The sequence below is a fragment of the Melanerpes formicivorus genome, unplaced genomic scaffold (assembly GCF_026170545.1).
Source record: "Melanerpes formicivorus ecotype bairdi unplaced genomic scaffold, bMelFor1.0.p_v2 SCAF_18, whole genome shotgun sequence".
NCBI lineage: Eukaryota > Metazoa > Chordata > Aves > Piciformes > Picidae > Melanerpes > Melanerpes formicivorus.
Genome location: NW_027142370.1, coordinates 13,067,131 through 13,088,127, shown reverse-complemented (window position 1 = coordinate 13,088,127; position 20,997 = coordinate 13,067,131). Strand labels below are relative to the sequence as shown.

At 45.6% G+C, this 20,997-nt stretch overlaps 1 protein-coding gene across 1 annotated transcript in view; it reads left to right on the top strand.

The window, feature by feature from the left end:
- SORCS2 (sortilin related VPS10 domain containing receptor 2) overlaps positions 1-20,997 on the top strand; it is a 626,507-nt gene that overhangs the window by 529,634 nt on the left and 75,876 nt on the right. The window contains exons 6-8 of the mRNA XM_068149669.1: positions 6,285-6,349; positions 7,768-7,886; positions 13,103-13,192. Coding sequence (XP_068005770.1) covers positions 6,285-6,349; positions 7,768-7,886; positions 13,103-13,192 — 274 coding nt within the window. The remainder of the gene's footprint in view (positions 1-6,284; positions 6,350-7,767; positions 7,887-13,102; positions 13,193-20,997) is intronic.

Sequence of the window (20,997 nt, the reverse complement as noted above, 5' to 3'; positions counted from 1 at the left end):
GGGAGACCTTCTTGCTCTCTACAACTACCTGAAGGGAGGTTGTAGCCAGGTGGGGGTTGGTCTCTTCTCCCAGGCAACCAGCAGCAGAACACAAGGACACAGTCTCAAGCTGTGCCAAGGGAGGTTTAGGCTGGATGTTAGGAAGAAATTCTTCCCAGAAAGAGAGATTGGCCATTGGAATGTGCTGCCCAGGGAGGTGGTGGAGTCACCATCCCTGGAGGTGTTTAGGAAGAGACTGGATGGGGTACTTGGTGCCATGGTTCAGTTGATTAGGTGGTGTTGGGTGACAGGTTGGACTTGATGATCTCTCAGGTCTTTTCCAACCTGGTCTGGTCTATTCTATTCTAGGCTTTGTTTGCTTTTCAAGTGTTCTGGACCATCTCTTAACTATCCTTGCGTGTTTATTGTCTGGAATTTGGTCTGTCATGATAGTGGAGGTAATGGAAAGATTATTGGTATCAGTGGAAAGTATAGACTACCATCCAGCTTTTAGGAGCATGGAAGATTTTCTTCCCAGCTGTTATGTAGTGTGGCATTTTCTTACCCCTTCTCAGCTGTTTTCCTAATTTATTTCACTATAGAATAGAATCATAGAATCAATAAGGTTGGAAAAGACCTCAGAGATCATCAAGTCCAACCTGTCACCCAACACCTCATGACTACTAAACCATGGCTCAAAGTGCCACATCCAATCCCTTTTTGAATACCTCCAGGGACAGTGACTCCACCACCTCCCTGGGCAGCACATTCCAATGGCCAACAGCTCTCTTTGTGAGGAACTTTCTCCTTATACTTTCAGGAAGAAAAGTTGACTAATCCTTCATAGCAGTTGGCTGCCTTGTGGCATCTGAGAAGGCAAAACAGGCTTCCTAGTGTGGTGGTTGGTGCCCAAGCCTGTCAGTATCTATGAGGCACTTGGACAGTGCCCTTAATAACAATCTTGAACTTTTGGTCAGCCCAGCAGTTGGACTAGGTGATCATTGTGGGTTCCTTCCAACTGAAAATATTCTGTTCTACAACCAGAAAGTGCTGTGAGGCTGCAGGTAAATGCGAGGATCATTGTGAAACAGAAGCATTCCACAAAGCTATTTATTTTTCTTTGTTTGTTTCCTCATTCCAGTCGAAATGAAAACACCACCAAATACAGCAAAACACAGACACAAAACTGTTCAGAAAACATGGAAATACTGAAAATAAATGCTCTGACATGGTTCATTAAGAAGCTTTATATTTTCCCTCCCCCTTTTTTTTTTTTTTTTTTTTCATTTTTCAAAGCAAAATCATGAAATATGTGTTTGGAATCAGCTTAATAAAATTAAATGCTGAGTCTTGCTGCAATTCAAAACAAAACATTTCCCTTTGCTATCAACATTAGAAAAGAAATCTGTTCTGTCTCTGTAAATCCTACCTTGTTCAGATGATTTGTAAACACTTTTCACATTAAAGAGAAATAGAAATTAATTCTGAGCATAGAAATATAAGTTAATTCTGGTGCTCTATAATTAAGGAACTCTGATTCCTGTGACCAGGTTTACCGCATGTAAACGGCAGCTGGCCGTGCAGTGTTGCCCCAGTGGTTACATGGTTTCTGTTGCAGGGATCATAGAATCAGTAACGTTGGAGAACACCTCAAAGATCAACAACTCCAACCTGACACCTAAGACCTCATGACCACTAAACCATGGCTCCAAATGCCACGTCCAATCCTTTTTGAACACCTCCAGGGATGGTGACTCCACCACCTTCCTGGGCAGCACGTTCCAATGGCTAACAACTCTCTCAGTGAAGAACTTTCTCCTCACCTCCAGCCTAAACTTCCCCTGGTGCAGTTTGTGACTGGGTCCTTGTGTTCTGGTGCTGCTTGCCTGGGAGAAGAGACCGACCTTGCCTACAACCTCCCTTCAGGTAGTTGTAGAGAGCAATAAGGTCTCCCCGAGCCTCCTCTTTTCCAGGCTAAACAACCCCAGCTCCCTCAGCCTCTCCTCACAGGGCTGTGCTTGAGGCCTCTCTCCAGCTTTGTTGCCCTTCTCTGGACACATTCAAGTGTCTCAATGTCCTCCTTAAATTGAAGAGCCCAGAACTGGACACAGGACTCAAGGTGTGGCCTAACCAGTGCTGAGCACAGGGCACAATGACTGCCCTGCTCCTGCTGGCCACACTATTCCTGATCCAGGCCAGGATGCCATTGGCCTTTTTGGCTATGTGGGCACACTGCTGGCTCATGTTCATCCAGTTGTCAACCAGTACTCCTAGGTCCCTTTCTTTTTGGCTGCTCTCCAGCCACTCTGACTCCAGCCTGTAGCACTGTATGGGGTTGTTGTGGCCAAAGTGCAGCACCCAGCACTTGGACTTGTTGAATGTCATCATGTTGGATTCTGCCCATCTGTCCAGCCTGTCAAGATCCCTCTGCAGAGTTCTCCTACCCTCTAACAGATCAACTCCTGCCCCCAGCTTGGTGTTGTCTGCAAATTTGCTGATGACTGACTCTATCCCATTATCCAGGTCATCAATAAAGATATTGAACAGGATGGGGCCCAGCACTGATCCCTGGGGGACCCCTCTAGTTCCTGCTTGCGAGCTGGATGTGGCACCATTCACCACCACTCTGGGCTCAGCCCTCCAGCCAGTTCCTAACCCGGCTCAGAGTGCTGCTGTCCGAGCCAGGGGCTGACAGCTTGACCAGGAGTTTGCTGTGGGGGATGATATCAAAGGCCTTGTTACAGTACCCAGCCTTTGCAAGAACTTTTTGCAGTTCTTGGTGTATTTGTAGGAGGGAATGTAGAGATCTGACCTGTCCCAGCCACACATCAGGCACCCACCCCCCCCCAGGGCATGTCACTGGGTTTACATGTCAAGCCTGTTTTGAAAAAGAGAATGGTTTATTATGTGGCAATCCTTGAGCAGAAGACAGAGGAGTTCAGTTTGGGATTCCTCTGGCTCTGTTGCTATTCTTCTCAATCCCCAGGGCTTATGCATCACTGCAGCTCCTTTTGATTTCCCAAAATACAGCTTAGTAATACGAAGAATAGCTTGTGAGTCAGCTGTCTGCACCAGCACAAATATACCCCAGGACAGTAAGTCATGAATCAGTAATTACCAGAGAATTAGTCCCAGCACATTTCCTTTATGTCTCTGTCTGGAGCCTTAGAAATGCTTCACCCCCAGCTCACCCACATCTCTGGATCCTGTGCTGTAGGTATTTGTTACTCTTATTTTTAGCTATAGGTTCTCCATTTTCATCAGAGGTGAGAACATAAAAATAAAAAATGAGGAGTTTATTTGGGTAGAGCAGTTGTTCACTGGGGACCAAAGCTCTGCTCTCATCATGAAATCCCATCCAAGTAATCAATCACAGCTGTGCCCATTACTGTCAAATTTGCCTGGCTAGTCAAGTGTCAGGTGAAGAAGGGATTTCAACCACATTATGCCCTGAAGGGAGGAAAATGCAAAGAGGACTTCATTGAGCCTTTAACTTTGAATGTTCTGTGAAAGGCTCTTGTGTGGGAAGCCAAGGATCTGTGTGGGCAGGCATTCTTGTGTTGGACTTCATCACTCAGCGTGGTATTTGTTCCTGTTTCTGGCTGTGTGGTGATGGGGAAAGACTGCTAAAAGCTTCTGTGAGAAGAGAGAGGAACTGCCCCTGTGTTGGGCTGAGCCTACTTTTCTCCAGATTAAAATACCCCAGTTTCCTCCTTGTGCTCCTCACAAGGCTTGTACTCTAGACCCCTCACCATCCTTTTTCTATCCCTTGGTTAAAGGATACTTCACAGGATCACAGCATGTTAGAGGTTGGAAGGGACCTCTGGAGAACTTTGAGTCAAACTTCTTCTAGAGGAAGACTTGCCTGCTATAAAAGTTAAAATTAATCTGACTTTCATTGGAAATGTTAATGGTTGAATGTAAAATGCTGAAACAACCTACCCCAGAAGAGTCTGAATTCAAGGATGAGCCCTGCTTTACCCCAGTAAAACAAATGAGAGAAGAAAGGATCCCAGATTGATGAGATGTGAGCAGTGTCATTGCAGAATACTGTGAGAGGAGAAGTGAGGGGATTCTAACCAAAACACCCCCCCTGCTGTAACTAGTTCTTGAGAAAGTGCTTGTTCTATTTAGTTTGTGGTTCAGCTGAATGAGGTACACACACACACACAAACGTAATTTTCTTCCCTCAAAATGCTGACTGCAGAGTTGATAGCAGGTTTGATTTGATGTCTAAGAAAATAGATACAGCACACACAGCAGAAAACTTCACAGATCTGTTCCCTGTGCTCATGTGCATTCTTACCAGACCTCAGTGAAAGCAACATCTCTTCTGACAACGTGGTGTCTCCTAAATGCTAAAAGAGTTTGTATTTCAGAGGCCAATTTCTTGGTGAATGCAAGGGGTTTCCACACAGTTCCTGAAAAATTCTCACTCCAGGCTTCCTTCACATCTCCTGGCTTGGTGGGGATTCATCACCCCCTCTCCCCTTCCTTCTTTGAACTGGTCATTTATCTTATTAGGGAAAACCAGCATGTGTGAGTTGGCTCTGGTTGTGAAAATCATCCCCTCTCTTCCCCTGCCTGTGTTCCCAAGGAGCCACCAATTACCAAGTCAGTTTTTTAACTGCTTCTCATAAATCAATGCTATTAACACTATTGAGCAATGATGTAACTTCAATCCAAAGCACAGTGTTATTGCTTTTGATTATTAATAATTATAGCAAAATGATAATTTTTCTCTTAAGCATTCTAATGGGGTTTTTAGCTATCTGCATGCAGCTGCAGTTGATCACTCAGTGTATCTCCTTTGCGTGTCTTCAGCTCACATCTGCTGCCCTCATGGACTGTTGCTGTGCTGTCCTAGGTTAACCCCAGCTGGCACTTAAGCCCCAAGCAGCCACTTGCTCACTCCCACCTTGTGGGGATGGGGAGAGAATCAGAAGAGTGAAAGTGAGACAGCTTGTGGGCTGGATGAAGGTAGTGCAATAGGTAAAGCAAAAGCCATGCACCAAGCAAAACAAGGAGCTCATTCACCACTTCCCATCAGCAGGTGGCTGTGCAGGCATCTCCATCACACAGCATGGTTGCATGGGAAGATAAAACCCTCTGCCCCCATCCCTTCCTTCTTATTCCCCCACTTTTCCATACTGGGTTGACCTAGATTGTGTGGAGGAGCTGTTTGGTCAATTCAGGTCAGCTGCCCAGCTGTGTCTCCTCACACTCTTATGCAGCCCCAGACTACTCGCTGGTGGGGTGGGGTGAGAAGCAGGAAAGGCTTTGTGTGTGAACACTGCTCAGGAGCAGCTCACTCATCCCTGGATGCTCAGCACTGCTTTCAGCACAAATCCAGAACACAGCCCTGCACTACTATGAAGAAAATTTCTCAATCCCCAACCAGCACCAGCGAGGAGCCTGGGGAAGACTGACATGGCTGTGGGAGTGGGGCTGGATTCTGTTTCACTTAGTGACAGCACAACTGCCAGCTCCAAATGTTCTCTGCCGAATCCTCCTGGCTAATGATGGAAGGACCAGAAAAAAAAGCACAGCTGGGGCTGCTGTTCCCAGATTGGGTTGGAAGTCCTGAGAGTATAAGCCTCAACTTTTGGCTGAGCATGTTTGACATGGGAGGTATTAAGAGAAAATCAGCCTGTATTCCCACTGCACTTTCCTAAAGCTGCACTGTGCCTTCATCCATTCTAGCTGAATTTCCTTCTCAGGGTATTCTTCTCACAATTATTCTTCACTTTCTTCCCTTGTCAAAGCAGACTCTGCTCCTGCCTTGAATGTGCTAACCCAAGATCTATCAAGTTGTTATGGAAGCTGGGTGTCAAGTTTAAGATATTTCTAATAGGGATGAAATTTTAGTCTACTTTGGCACTAAATCTGCCTTGCAGTCTCAAATGTCAAATGTAATTGTAAAAAGATGGCCTGCTGCTTGCCAGGGCATGGGAGTGTGTGCATATCTGTGTCTGTATCTATCCATATATATATACATATCAATTAATGGTTGTGAAGGGTTTTTTCCTAATTTCTTACCTCTTTCTGTTCTTTTCTCCAATTGATCCTATTTGCATATTTTAGTCAAAGTCATTCTAAAGAAATGTAAGAAAAATATAGTACCAAGTACAGAAGAAGCAGTTTCCATCTAGAAGTTGGAGAGCAGGGCATTATAAATGGGGCTTCTTTTAATTTCCCAGCTAGAATGTTAAAGCTGGGTAGTATGAAATCCTCTCTTTTCTCCCATTCACATCAGTTCTATTCAGTGGCTGGCTCTGCATAACTCAATTATATTTTGTTCTCAGGGCTGTCGCTGGAGTTGACGGAGACCCTGATTTAGTTCATATGGAAATCCAGGACCCCAGTGGAGGTATGCAAATGAAAAGGCTATCAACTGATAACCAAGTGTGTAGGCATTTCTTTTTGTTTTGGAGGGTACCTTTTGGGCTGGTTTTAGAGCTAGGCAGAGGAGAAATTGTGCAAGTGAGGTTCTCTCTCTGATTGTGTGTAGTCAGCAAAGCTGTCCTGTTCCATGCAACTCTAGTGTGAGTTAAACCTGACTTGTTTTCTGCTCTGAGGTGGATTGATGTCAAGGTGCCATGCTCTGTGGAAAATGTGCATTAAAAGTGCAATTTATTCTGGCACTTAAACATGGAGCATTGTTTTCTGATTTGCAAATCAATGAGGCAGTGCTGGGTAAGTGTCTGTTAAAGTGAATCGCTGCCTGCGCCAATCCTACTGCACTAAGCACCATCTCCCGGAACTGGAACAAGGTATTTGTATGCAGTATACTGGTATGGCCTTTCCTAATCTAAAGTCATAAGGTGTGGAATGCATTTCCTATCACACTTCAGAAGTACTGGAGGATGTGGGGGGTGCATTGTTTGCCTTTTCACACTGTCTGGAGCATGGAGAGAATCAGTGACCTGGACACAGCATTGCGTGTATAGCATTTTTCTTGCCGTGCTCGGGAAAGTTGCTCCAGTACTTTGTGCTCAGAAACCTGTGGCAAAGGGAGAGCTTTTCAAGGGCTTGACCTAGGAGAAGGTCTTTGGGCCACAGCTAGTGTAAGATGTGATTATTGGCTCCACTCTCTCTGTCAAGAGCAGAGTGCCTTAAAGATGCAGTGATGCTGTCCTAACAGCCCAGGCAGAGAGGATACTCCTTGTCTATTGCTAACTGGAGAGGCCATACCCTCCACTGATACAAATCCAGGCTGTTTCAGCAAGATATTAACTCTGAATATAGAAGTCCTGCCCCAGCAGAGCAGTTCCAGCAGCGTGTTAATAGTGTGTCTTAACTTCCCTACAGAGCTTTGAAAATAGCCTTTAACATTCTGCACACTGTCTATTAAATGAAGCTTGATTCTCCTCTCTCACATCACAATTTTATACTGGAGCTGATCTATTGATTTCAGTTGTGTTGTGTCAGGCTGCTATTTCTCCAAGTGAATAATTTGTCTCTGTGCATAGGTTAAGTGAGGAAAGAGGCTCCTTCTATTATCCCCACCCATGAATGTCTCATTCATCTAACCCCTAAACTCTCTGGACCAGCAAAATTTGGGTAATAACAGGCTGCCTCCTGGGAATGATCTGAACTGTAAGCAGTTAATACATTCATAGCACACTGGAGACTGAAAAACTCTTGTCTGAGGGTTTGGGATAATAATTTTACAACTAACTCAACCTGGCAAAGGCAGCCTTTTCCCTGTATGAGTAACATTTTACACTGCTGGCTTCTTTTTCCCCTGATAACCCCTGTCCCATGCTTCTGTCTCTTTTCCCTCAGGTTATCGGTACATCACTTGCCAGATCCAGAACTGCTCTGAGAAGACAATGACAGTCCAGTTTGCTGGGGGCACTGACAGGGATTCCCTGACTGTGCAGGATGACTACATATTTCTGCAGGTACTGCTGTGTTCTGGAGACCCCAGACATAACATTTCAAACAGTGCAGCAGCACTGATTTAGGAGCATGGAGAAACCTGCCCCAGCGTATGAATGGTGATTTATGAATCTTTACATGGAACAAAGCATTCCTTTATCAGTCAAAACAAAATAGTCTTTGTTTGTGCACCCAGTTGCCCCTTTCTGTGATTGTAATTTATCACTGACCTAGCTGTAAGTCTAGGAACATTTTCAAGTGCTTTGTATGGTTCAGAGGTATTTTCTATAAACACTTGTGTCAGGCAGAATGCAACCTTTTTGGTTTTATGCTTACAATATCTTCTGGATAGTTTCCAACACCTCTATAGCACAGAAAGGTTCCTTTCAGAGCATCCAGGGAAAGCTACTGACAGTGCAGTGGCTCAGCTTCTTCACAGGATTCTTCTCCGAAGAGGTTTATCCAGGAAAGGACTTAGATGGCTTTGCCTGGTAAGTGGGAGGGTGAAATGGCCATAGCTGGGGAGCTTAGAGCAGAATCACAGAATCATTTAGGTTGAAAAAGTCATTTAAGATCATCAAGTCCAACTGTAAACCTGACACTGCCAGGTCAACCACTGAACCATTTCTCTAAATGCCTACCACTTGTGATGGTCCAGAATTGCCAGATCTGCATGGAGAAACCTGATTATGGCGCCAGTACAGCTTAGGCACATTTGAAAACGTTGTCCTATGTGCTTGGAACTGTTGTGACTTGAATCTACCAGAGCTGCAGACTTCTCCAAGAGCAGTTATGTCTACTGTTCCCCATCTATTGGTAGGATTTACATGTGCAAGGCTAGTTTATCTACTGGCTTCTGCAGCAAAGCAATATCATGCAATGCGTTGTTTTCCCCATCACTGCCTCAGCGTACATCCCATTGGCTTCTTTGCAGCTTCCCCTACTTGTGCCTGTTTCTTCCAAAGGGATCTGTAAATTAATGGAGGCACACAAGATCTTTCCTCCTCTCATTTCAAGGTCCTACATAGCTTAGAGCATACATAGTGCCACAAAGAAAGAGCAAATGGATCACAGAATCACAAAATGTTAGGGGCTGGGAGGGACCTTGAGAGATTGTCCAGTCCAACTCGTCTGCCAGAGCAGGATCACCTACACCAGGTCACACAAGAACTCATCCAGACAGGTGTTGAATATCTCCAGAGAGTGAGATTCCACAACCCCTCTGGGCAGCCTGTTCCAGTGTTCTGTCACCCTCTCAGGGAAATGATTCTTCCTTCTGTTTCCATGGAACTTCCTATGCTTCAGCTTCCACTATTGCCCCTTGTGCTGTCATTGGGCATCACCCAGCAGAGCCTGGCTGCATCCTCTTGTTACTCAAGCTTTGCATATTTATAAACATGACTGAGGTCACCTCTCAGTCTCCTCTAAAGAGTCCCAGCTCCCTCAGTCTCTCCTTGTAAGGAAGATTTCCACTCCTTTCATCATTTTTGTGGCTCTGCACTGGACTCTTTCAAGCAGTTCCCTAAGGTCCTTGAACTGAGGGGCCCACAACTGGCCACAGTATTCCAGATGCAGCCTCACCAGGGCAGAGGAGAGAGGGAGAACCTCTGGATCTGGGAGGGCATTTTTGAATTACAGCATGCTCAGAGCTGTTACTCATGGCACTCGTTTGCGCAGAGGTGTTATTATCTGTGGCTCCCTCCAGGCACACTCTAAAATCCATTTCACAGTGTGTAGATGGTGAGAAGTGCTTCTCACCATGTGAACTTCTAGACTGCTGTGCTCAGCAAAACCCTGGCTGCTTCCTCTTCAAGGGTTTTGTTTTGCTGGACCTCTTGTATAATTTCATCTTGAGATGCTGTTGTTCTATCTCATGCCAGGCACAGGCAGGCACAAAATGGAAGTGCAACCTGGAAATGTACAGAAGTAGTATTAGCTAGCTGCTGCTAGCAAAATGATGCCATTGGTAACATAGTCTCTGTAGATCTGAGACACATCAGTGCCAGCAGATGTGGATGTATTCCACACAAAGAGGAAACATCTCTAGTAGTTTCCTTTCAGACCTGCCTGCAGTAAATCACAATATGAGCACTTCTTGTTCAATTGCCATGTCTGTATTAATGGAGCAGAGACGATACCTGAGCTTCTGTAGTCACATGTGAACTTCATCCACCCCTAGGTGTGATGCAAGACATCACTTACCTGTGCCAATGAAACCACACAGCAGCTGCACATGTGAGGAACAACAGACTTCCAAAACCACACACAAATTCTTTCATCACCAGGTGAAAATATTGCTCTATGTGTCAGAACATGGCTGTGTAAGAATTAGAGTAGAGACTCCTCCTGATGCCACACTGATATCTGTCAGGAAGAAGAGGCAACAGAACCATCTGTGCAAAGAGAGGAGAGTTTGAGACTTGCTGCCCCTGGCATTGTGCACAGCCTCTGAGCTGTGCAGCTGTGAACGGGAGCAGTGCAGGGTTGCACTGTCAGTCCTGGGCCAGATCTCAGCCTTTTGCCATCTTGAGGAAGATCTCAACTGCACTGCTATAGCAGATCTGTAGCCACAAACATCAGCAATTTTCTAATAGTCTCTTCTTTTCCAGTTTGCACTGACAGTCAGACAGTTTTAAAGGTGATTGTAGTAGGAGGATTAAAGTTGCAACTCTGTGTTTAGAATAGAATAGAATAAACAAGGTTGGAAAAGACCTTTGAGATCATGAAGTCCAACCTATCACCCAACACCACCTAATCAACTAAACCATGGCACCAAGTGCTCCACCCAGTCTCTTCTTAAACATCTCCAGTGATGGTGACTCCACCACCTCCCTGGGCAGCACATTCCAATGGCTAACAACTCTCTCTGGGAAGCACTTCTTCCTAACATCCAGCCTAAACCTCCCCTGGCACAGCTTGAGACTGTGTCCTCTTGTTCTGGTGCAGGTTGCCTGGGAGAAGAGACCAACCCCCACCTGGCTACAACCTCCCTTCAGGCAGTTGTAGACAGCAGTAAGGTCTCCCCTTAGCCTCCTCTTCTCCAGGCTAAGCAATCCCAGCTCCCTCAGCCTCTCCTCACAGGGCTGTGCTCCAAACCCCTCCCCAGCTTTGTTGCCCTTCTCTGGACATGTTCCAGCAACATGTTAGTGAGGTGTGACAAGACTAGCTGCTTCATCTCTGATTCTCTGCTGCCTTGCATCCTCTTCAGGCATTTAAAATGAGTGACACAAAAAAAGATGCATAATTAACCAGAAGGCTGTGAAAAGATGGCTAAGAACTGGTATTCAACACTAATTAAATCAGTGTTGAGATTTTTGGTTTAATCCATCATTTAAAAACCCAGACACCTAAAGGGCATCACATTCTTTCTATCACTAAAAGAAAAAAAATGAAACAACCAGGAAACTGATTTAAAGAAAGAGTGAACATTTCTACTTGACCGTGTCCAGAGAAGGGCAACGAGGCTGGGGAGAGGCCTCAAGCACAGCCCTGTGAGGAGAGGCTGAGGGAGCTGGGGTTGCTTAGCCTGGAGAAGAGGAGGCTCAGGGGAGACCTCATTGCTCTCTACAACTACCTGAAGGGAGGTTGTAGCCAGGAGGGGGTTGGTCTCTTCTCCCAGGCAACCAGCAGCAGAACAAGAGGACACAGTCTCAAGCTGTACCAGGGGAGGTTTAGGCTGGAGACGAGGAGAAAGTTCTTCCCAGAGCGAGTTGTTAGCCATTGGAATGTGCTGCCCAGGGAGGTGGTGGAGTCCCCATCCCTGGAGGTGTTCAAGAGGGGATTGGACGTGGCACTTGGTGCCATGGTTTAGTCATGAGGTCTGTGAAATGTGTCTCTTACCTGTCTGAGTGTAGAATTGTGTCTTCAGGACACATTGCAGACTTTCAAACTGGCCAACCAATGAATGCATAATTGCATCATCACAGCATGTTAGGGGCTGGAAGGGACCTCGAAAGATCATCCAGTCCAACCTCTCTGTTGGAGCAGGATCCCCTAGAGCAGATCACACAGGAACACATCTAGGCAGGTCTTGAACATCTCCAGAGAGGGAGATTCCACAACCCCCTTGGGCAGCCTGTTCCAGTGTTCCATCACTCTCACAGTGAAAAAAATTTTCCTTATGTAATCTTCCTGTTCCATGTGGCACATCAACATCTTGCTGTGGGAAATGTTTTATCCAGTGTAGAAAATATGAGTCAAATATAGTGAATGCTTCACACATGTTAGTGTGATTTATTCAGCCTTTTGTGCTCTGCTTTCAATTATGCTGTTGGATTCCCACCTGCCCTTGAGGTGTTCATGGGGAGTGTGCCACCTCCCTGCCTCTTGCCTGGAGGCTGTGCTGCTGGGACTTCTATGAAAGGGCAAAGATCTGGCAGGCTGCTGGGTACAGAGAGTAAGAACTGGGGACAGTGAGATGATGAAATCTTTGGTATCGCCCAAGACAGTTGAAATGGCAACAGATGGAAATAGATCACTTTTTCCTTCCTAGAGAGGAAGAGAGCAGAAGAGTTTTTAGTCTGCTGTTTTAAAAACTTCCAATTCATTCTTCCAGGAGTACAGTGTGCAAATTAATTGCATGCAGTAAAAGCAGTAGCTGTGTTTGTGGTGGTTTGAGCCGTGACTGGGACTTGAGAGCTCAGATGGGGGCAAGGCTGAGAATCCCTCCCCAGCTCCCCCCTCCTCTTTCCTAATAGAGAGGAAAAAGAAAGGGAAGGAGCAGATCCACCAATAAATAATTTGGAATCAGCTTGGAAGTAGAGAGGTAAAGAATTTTCTTTAAACAATATATATATCTATGTAACAATAGCAGGTAGGGTTCACAAGGGTAAGGAACAAGGATGGATGGGAGAAAAAATAAGAATACAAAACCTTTGAAGGGGTGTGGAGGTAGCAGGGAGAAGGATCGGACCTGGCCACGTGGTAGAGAAGCAGGGAGCCACCAGCAGTCCTCATCCAAGCAAAGGAAGGAGCCAAGAGCCCTAATGGCTGCAGTGTCCTCCTTTTTATAGCCTTGCTGGGCAGGGAGGGGGAGTGGAACAAACTAATGTAGTTTCCCAGGGGGAAAACCTCCTGCAGGGAGGGCAATGCTCTCACAAGGCCTCCCTGCCCTGCTTCCAGGATGGACATAACCCATTAAAGTGTTAAAAAGAGGAAAAAAACCAAAAAGTCTCTTCCCTCTTAGACAGTTTAGATTTCACACCAACTACCACTGGGTTCTGTTTCTCCCTTTGTACAGACAACCTCAGCGAATCGGACCAAGTATTACGTGTCCTACCGGCGCAATGGCTTCGTACAGATGAAGCTGCCAAAATATGCACTGCCAAAAGTAAGTACTCACGTTTTCTCCCTGTTTATGCAGATTTGTTGTCTTCTCTTTCTACTCAAACCAGTTTCCTTCTATTCTTTTCAACCCACATTATTCTCCCGGTGAGGATTTCTGCATCCCTGTTGTGCTACTTTCTTATGCTACTGCTTTTATTCTAGGAATGTAGCAGCTCATAAAGCAGAGAGGGTAAGAGCATACAACAGCTTGTCATCAGTCACTGCAACAGGTTTTCAGCTTTGCTTCCATCAAACAGTGCAATGATAGTGAGCAATTGTTCACAGGATGTTAGGGGTTGGAAGGGACCTCCAGAGATCATCAAGTCTAACCCCCCCTGCCAGAGTAGAACCATAGAACCTAGCACAGGTCACTCAGGAATACATCCAGATGGGTCTTGAAAGTCTCCAGAGAAGGAGACTCCACAACCTCAGTGTTCTTTCAGTTTAATTCCACATGATGCTTTCTGGAAGAAGCATGAATAATAATCTGAGAGAATTTTACCAGTTGAGCGTGCTCTATTTCATTAAAGAATGCAGGGGGGTTGGATCTTCGAGGTCCCTTCCAACCTAAACCATTCTATGAATCTATGTTATTGGGGTTTAAATCCAGCTGACTAATGAGGATAAATTAGTGAAGTTAGTCAGTTGTCAGAAACTCTGTGAGACTATTGTCATGCAGGCATCCATGTTTGCAGTAGGCAGGCTTGCATCAGCTGTGAAGAGCAGCAAGTGCTACAGGAGGGTTGGAGGCAGCAGCACACAGTGGGTGACCTAGATCTCTGTCCCACGGATGTTCCTTGGCAGCAAAATCAAGCTCCACAGCCCTTTATTTCTTCCACAGTTCACAATGATCTCTCTTGTGTTTGAGGGACTGTGCTGTAACCCAGGTCAGTGTAATGATCTTGGTGAAGGAAAAGAAAATAATTAAAAAATAATGAAAATAATTCTGTTTCCAAAGGACAGACCAAGAATCCACTGCCTTGGCGGAAAATATGGAGTCTTAGGAGGGTTTTAGTGGAGAAAGACCAACTGGGTCAGCTGGGAGCTGAATCCAAATTAGAAACTGAACTCAATTTCTTACTGGTGCTGATAATTATGTGTTTGAAGAAGTGCCAAGGAAAGTGACAGATGTTCCAGGGTTTGAAGCTTTCAAATCATAACCTGCTGCCTTTCTGGGAGGTTGGCTCTAACCTGAGAGAAGTTCTTTGCTCCTCATGCACCTTAGAAAGTATTGGGAAATATTTATTGGTAATTCTCTGGTTGAGAAGACAGCAGAGAACAAACTAAAGGATCTGATCATCACTTTTAGCTTTAAAGCCACGAATCTGCACAGGGTGCTTAGCTCACCGGGTGCAGGCTCTTGCCGAGTGCATCTCTGGCGCGTTCAGAAAGTGTCACCCAAAACTCCCCAGCATTTGTGTCAGATGTAGTCTGGATTGTTTGGAACAGAGCTTCATGCTGAACTCTTTGTCTTGGAAAACATGGGGTTTGTTTATTTATCATCCTTTTTTTTTCCCTTTTTTTTCTCCTTTTTTTTTTCCCCTAGCTAAGCAGATTAACTCCAGGCTTGACTGAATAAATAAATTAGAAGTTAATGGTTTCATTTTGGATAGAGTCAGTAGCTAGCTAGGAACTGGATGTCTGTGTTGCTTTGAAAGGGATGTTTTTTGTGTTCTTCCTAGTTCAGGCAGTACCCAATGAGTGGAACAAAACAAACTGTATGTCTTTAGCATTTTGATGATGCCTCCAAGAAAAGTTTCTTTGGTATCTGCACATAGCAGAGCTGAAAATTGCATTGAGAGGGCCTGGAAGCCAGACATCCATTAGAGCAGTGGTGAATGTCAGAGATTTTAACCTCTGCTGCACAAGGTACCCTTTAAAAAAAAGTTAAAAACATTTGGTACCTTCACATGGGAGCTGAAATTTTAGTTGCTGAAGTAAACAAGAACTCAGCTCTGAAATTTTTCACCACCCTGTATGTCAGTGAGAGGCATCAGAGTGCAGTGGAAAAGTATCACAGTATCACAGTATTGCCAAGGTTAGAAGAGACCTCGAGGATCATCGAGTCCAACCTGTCACCACAGACCCATGACTAGACCATGGCACCAAGTGCCACATCCAATCCCCTCTTGAACACCTCGAGGGATGGGGACTCCACCACCTCCCTGGGCAGCACATTCCAATGACGAATGACTCTCTCTGGGAAGAAATTTCTCCTCACCTCCAGCCTAAACTCCTGGCGCACCTTGAGACTGTGTCCTCTTGTTCTGGTGCTGGTTGCCTGGGAGAAGAGACCAACCCTCACCAGGCTACAACCACCTTTCAGGTAGTTGTAGTGGGTAATGAGGTCACCCCTGAGCCTCCTCTTCTCCAGGCTAAGCATCCCCAGCTCCCTCAGCCTCTCCTCACAGGGCTGTGCTCAAGGCCTCTCCCCAGCCTTGTTGCCCTTCTCTGGACACCTTCAAGTGTTTCAATGTCCTTCTTAAACTGAGGGGCCCAGAACTGGACACAGTACTCAAGGTGTGGCCTAACCAAAGCAGAATACAGGGGTACAATGACCTCCCTGCTCCTGCTGGCTGCACTTTTCCTAATACATGCCAGGATGCCACTGGCCTTCTTGGCCACCTGGGCACACTGCTGGCTCATATTCAGGTGGCTGTCGATCAGCACCCCCAGGACCCTCTCTGTTTGGGAGCTCTCAGCCACTCTGACCCCAGCCTGTAGCTCTGCATGGGGTTGATGTGGCCAAAGTGCAGCACTCAGCACTTGGACTTGTTGAATGCCATCCCATTGGACTCTGCCCATCTGTCCAGTCTGTCGAGGTCCCTCTGCAGAGCCTTTCTACCCTCTAACTGACTAACATCTGCTCCTAACTTGGTGTCATCTGCAAACTTGTTGATGACTGACTTGACCCCCTCATCCAGATCATCAATGAAGATGTTAAAGAGGATGGGACCCAGCACTGATCCCTGGGGGACGCCACTGGTGACTGGCCACCAGCTGGATGTGGCACCATTCACCACCACTCTCTGTCTCGGCCCTCCAGCCAGTTCCTAACCCAGCACAGAGTGTTGCGGTCCAAGCCTCGAGCTGACAGCTTAGCCAGCAATCTGGCTAAGATTCTAAGATTCTGGCTAAGAATCTGGCTATCTACACAGCTCTGAAATTTTTCACCACCCTGTATGTTAGTGAGAGGCATCAGAGTGCAGTGGAACTGTATCTTCCAATCCAGTCTGAGAAGAAGGGAAAAGATTCCTGTGAGCAAACTGCTGGTGAAGTTATGCAGAGAAGCAGGATATCAGCACAGACACTGGCGCATAGGGAGTGCATCACGGGACTGTGCAGTGGCTGCTTTTGTGGTGGTGGGAGATAAACAGAATGAAAGAATTTGCAAAGAATTGCTTTAATTTTTTTTGTAAGATTGATTTAAAACAACAGCTTTTGAATGAACTGAGTTTCAGAGTGTTTTAAGCATTAGATTCTGCCTGAGCAGGAGATGGAGCAGGCCTGAAATATGTTAAATGCTGGTTTTCATTATTCTCAAAAGAATTGAATGAGGCTTCAAAATAAAACAGTCTCTTTCCAGTGATCTCTGTAAGGTGCTTCATGTCACTGGCCAGATTTGTGAGCAGTGGCTGTGTACAGAATTAACCATGTTGGAAAAGACCTTTGAGATCATCAAGTCCAACCTATCACCCAACACCACCTAATCAATTAAACCATGGCACCAAGCACCCCATCCATTCTCTTCCTAAACACCTCCAGTGATGGTGACTCCACCACCTCCCTGGGCAGCCCATTCCAATGGCCAATCTCTCTTGCTGTGAAGAATTACTTCCTAACATCCAGCCTAAACCTCCCCTGGCACAGCTTGAGACTGTGTCCTCTTGTTCTGGTGCTGCTTGCCTGGGAGAAGAGACCAACCCCCATCTGTCTACAACCTCCCTTCAGGGAGTTGTAGAGAGCAATAACGTCTCCCCTGGGCCTCCTCTTCTCCAGGCTAAGCAACCCCATTTCTTTCATCTTCTTCTGGTAGGGTGTGCTCCTCACCACCCTTGTTGGCCTTCTCTGGACACGTGCAGGGAAGGAAAACTGTAGCCAAATCAGAAGATGCTGCAGGCTGGGCAGGGATGTATGTAACAGCATTAGGAGGGCTGTGCCAGAACACTAGGCTCTAGCCTGAGGGAATAGTGCTGGGCTCTTCAGATACTGTTGTGTTGTGGGGTTTTTTTCTGCACAGATGTGTTTCAAAGTTATTTTACATATGGAGATAAATGAGTATTGTCAGACTGAATAATTAGAAAATGCTATTGATGTCTCATTTTCCTTTCAATATGAAGAGCTTGAAAGTCTGGGGGGAAAACCACAAAAACCAGTTGTTTTTTGTTGCTTGGATTTGCATTTGTGCTTCTCTTTGTCCAAATGGTCTGTAGAAGACAAGCATAGGGAAGGATAAATGCTTGTCTCTGGGTGTATCTCAAGGCCTTCTTGTGAATCAAGGGCTGCTAAAAGCAGCTTCCAGACAAGCTTCCAGCTCCACAGTGCCATTCACATCACCTTTTTGTGATGTGTCATAGCTCCATGCACGGAGAGAGAGCAGAGCTGTTGGGGACATCTAATGAACAGAATTTCAGATGTCCTCTTTCTAAATTCTTGTAGCTTTTTTCTTGTGCTGTTGAGAGTTTTTTTTCTATCAGGGTCTGACACTGACACTCCACTGAAGCACATAGATGTCTGCTGCATTTGACAGCAGTCAAGTGTCTGCTGCTGCTGCCTGCCTGGGTGGTAGCAAATTTGGATGAGGCCATATTAAAGGCTGCCTGTCTGCTCCCCAAAACAGAGGAGGAATTGAAAAATGAATGGGTATTAGATTCCATTTTACCAGGATTGCTTGTTCTCTGCTGCTAGAATGGGATGAGAGGTTAATAACTGTAGGAAGGGAACACCAAAATCAATCCTAGAGCAGCAGGATTGCATTTATGTGTCAAGATGGCTGGCTGGGCACTCAGCAGTGCTCCAGGGAGATCCAGCAGTCCCTCCTGGGCTGTGTTCTGTCTGGAGCAGAGATTCAGCTGCCACGGCTGCGGAGCAGGTCTGCCAAGGGGCACAGGCTGCAGCCCCATCTGGAGAGGACTTCCACAGCTCTGACTGTCCTCACCTAGAGAAGTGTGGTGTGTCAAAGGAGGAGTATGTTGGATTCTGGCCCTTATTTGGGATTTTGTCTCCTGCTTCATTGTGACTAATAAAACCTGTAATTAGTTCATCCTGTGAGTTACAGAATCACCAAGGTTGGAAGAGACCTCAAAGATCATCAAGTCCAACCTGTCACCACAGAGCTCATGACTAAACCGCGGCACCAAGTGCCACGTCCAGCCCCCTCTTGAACACCTCCAGGGATGATGACCTGGGAGGTTTAAGCAAAAAAAATGTTTAGCAAAATTGCTGACCAAATGAAGGAATCAGCTTCTGACCCTGGTGGTTTAACTGTTGCAAGTCAGAAGAATTTAATTGTCTTGAGCCCCCTTTCCCCTTCTGTAAAATAAACTCTGCTGATCATGGTACTTTTTTTATCAGCTGATACAAAGCTTTCTTTGATTCTGCATTTGTTCATGGCAGCTACAAAACCTTAATAATGCAAAAGCTCTCTTGTGTTCTATCCCAGTGGAATTCAGGTTTCATTCTGAAAAGATGCAGTGTGGAGAAAGCTTCTTTCATCTGTTTTGATCTCTCTGTGTCCTTCCAATCTTGAGAAATAGGCAATAATGTCACAGTTTTCAGGTAACCAAGACAAAAGAGACAACAGGGGCAAAACAAAAATAAAAGGAGAAAAAAAGTCCTATTGCTTTAGAATTAAGTTAAATTCTTCAATGCCTTCATGGTAATACAGGTCTCCTATACATGCCTTTATCAACTCCATATATTCTCTTTATTTGATTATCATCTCTTCCTCTTCTGAGGGGCTTGGAACACCTCTTCCGTGCCCCAGTCTGGGTCATACATCACTGTTTCAACCACAGGCTTTCTTCCAAACTTGTCTGTATGGTTCAAAAATAGATCTAACACTATTAAGTATAAAATATTTCAAGCAGCTTTACACTTTCTCCCAAAATAACCATCCATCTTTTGAAGAATGTGTTCCCTTCTCTGTCAAGCTCCCTCTTACCATAAGTTTTGGGAGAGATTCCTTAGGTGGATCCATTCATTAGCAGCAGAAAAGGCAGGAGAAATTTCTGCAGCCCTGCTGTCAGCAAGGTTCTCTTGAGGCTCTGGCTGCTTGCTGGTTGAATGGCCAAGTAGTGAGGCTAGGAGAGCTCATTTAGCAAGGCTCTGCATCTCCCAAGAATTATGTCTCCCCATGGGTGGCTCTTTGACCACTGCTACTGTTCACCACCCAGGAAGGGTTCAGCTGGGGTTGTTCCTCTGTGCCAGGTGGAAGAACAGCTGGCAGCTGCAGTTGGACTGCCCACCCATGGCTCTGAAAGGCCATTGGAATGGCTGCTGAACAAAGAACTCAAATAGAGATAACAGTGGTGCTTGATGCAGAAGTATTCCTTTCCTGGGTGGTGTCAGGGCAGTAGGTAGTGACCCTGATCTGTAGCAGTTGTCTGGCTCCCCAGATGTACAAATCCATCCGAGGTGGGTTCAAGGACCTGCTCTTTTCTTCGCAGTGTAACTTGGTATCGATTGCTCTCCTTGCACCGTTTTACTTCGGCAAGCAAGGAGATTATCTGTCTCTGCCATCCACTTACCTTGATTGTGCTTAAGAGATCACAGGGGTATAAATGTTGTGCAGCTGGAGGTCAAGCCTTGACTACGCAGCCTTGAATGCTTGCGTCTGTTGTGCTTCTGATACCTTCACTCCTTCTGATTCTCTGTTCAATTTATCTCTTGCTTCAGGGTAATACATTGCCCAGCCACAGCACTAAAAGATTGCAAGGGGGCAAATCTTTACATTTGGGCTGGAAAACTGCCAGCTTTGAAAAGGAGAAACTTTGAGGGTGTTTCTGTATTTGCCTTACTGACTAAAGTGTTACAGTCCTGCCCATGTGGTGTTATTAGACTGGCTGTGCTGAACCCTGCCTACAGTGTTTTCACTTACTGGTAGCTTCTATGCCATCAGCACATCTTACTTCACAAAGGAGCACTGGCTTACTGTGCAGTCCTTGCAATCATTTATATCCTCTGTCTGCAGGGTGTAATTGTATTTATTTGTCATAAGGCTCCTTATCACAGTTGGTACTATAGCAAACCATATGGAGCATCTCCTGAATATAAAGTTATGGAAAGTATTAGCAGAGTGGTGAGTTGCTTCCTCCCTCTATCCTCAGCAACCCCAACCTGGTGCAACTTGATGCCATTTCTTCTTGTTTTATCACTAGCTAATTTGGAGAAGACACCAACTCCCACCTCACTCCAACCTCCTTTTAGGAAGTTGTAGAGAGCAATGAGGTCTCCTGTCAGCCTTCTCTTCTCCAGGCTAAACAAGCCCAGTTCCCTCAGCTGCCCCTCACCAAACCTGTTCTGCAGACCCTTCACCAGCTTGATTACTCTTCTCTGGACATGCTCCAGATTCACTAGATTTCCAGCTGCCCTTAATGCTAATTCTATGATCAAGTTGAAATACTTCTTTATCTGGAGATTGTTTGCTTTCTTGAGCATGATTAAGAAATTATAGCTCTTGAATTAAAAACAAATAAAAATTGCTTTGCATCCCTCAGGCATGGCCAGGAGCAAAGAGCTGCAAATCAACTCAATAAATCACCCTGTGGGAATGTGGCTCCACACAATCTAAAGCTTCATTCATGAGGA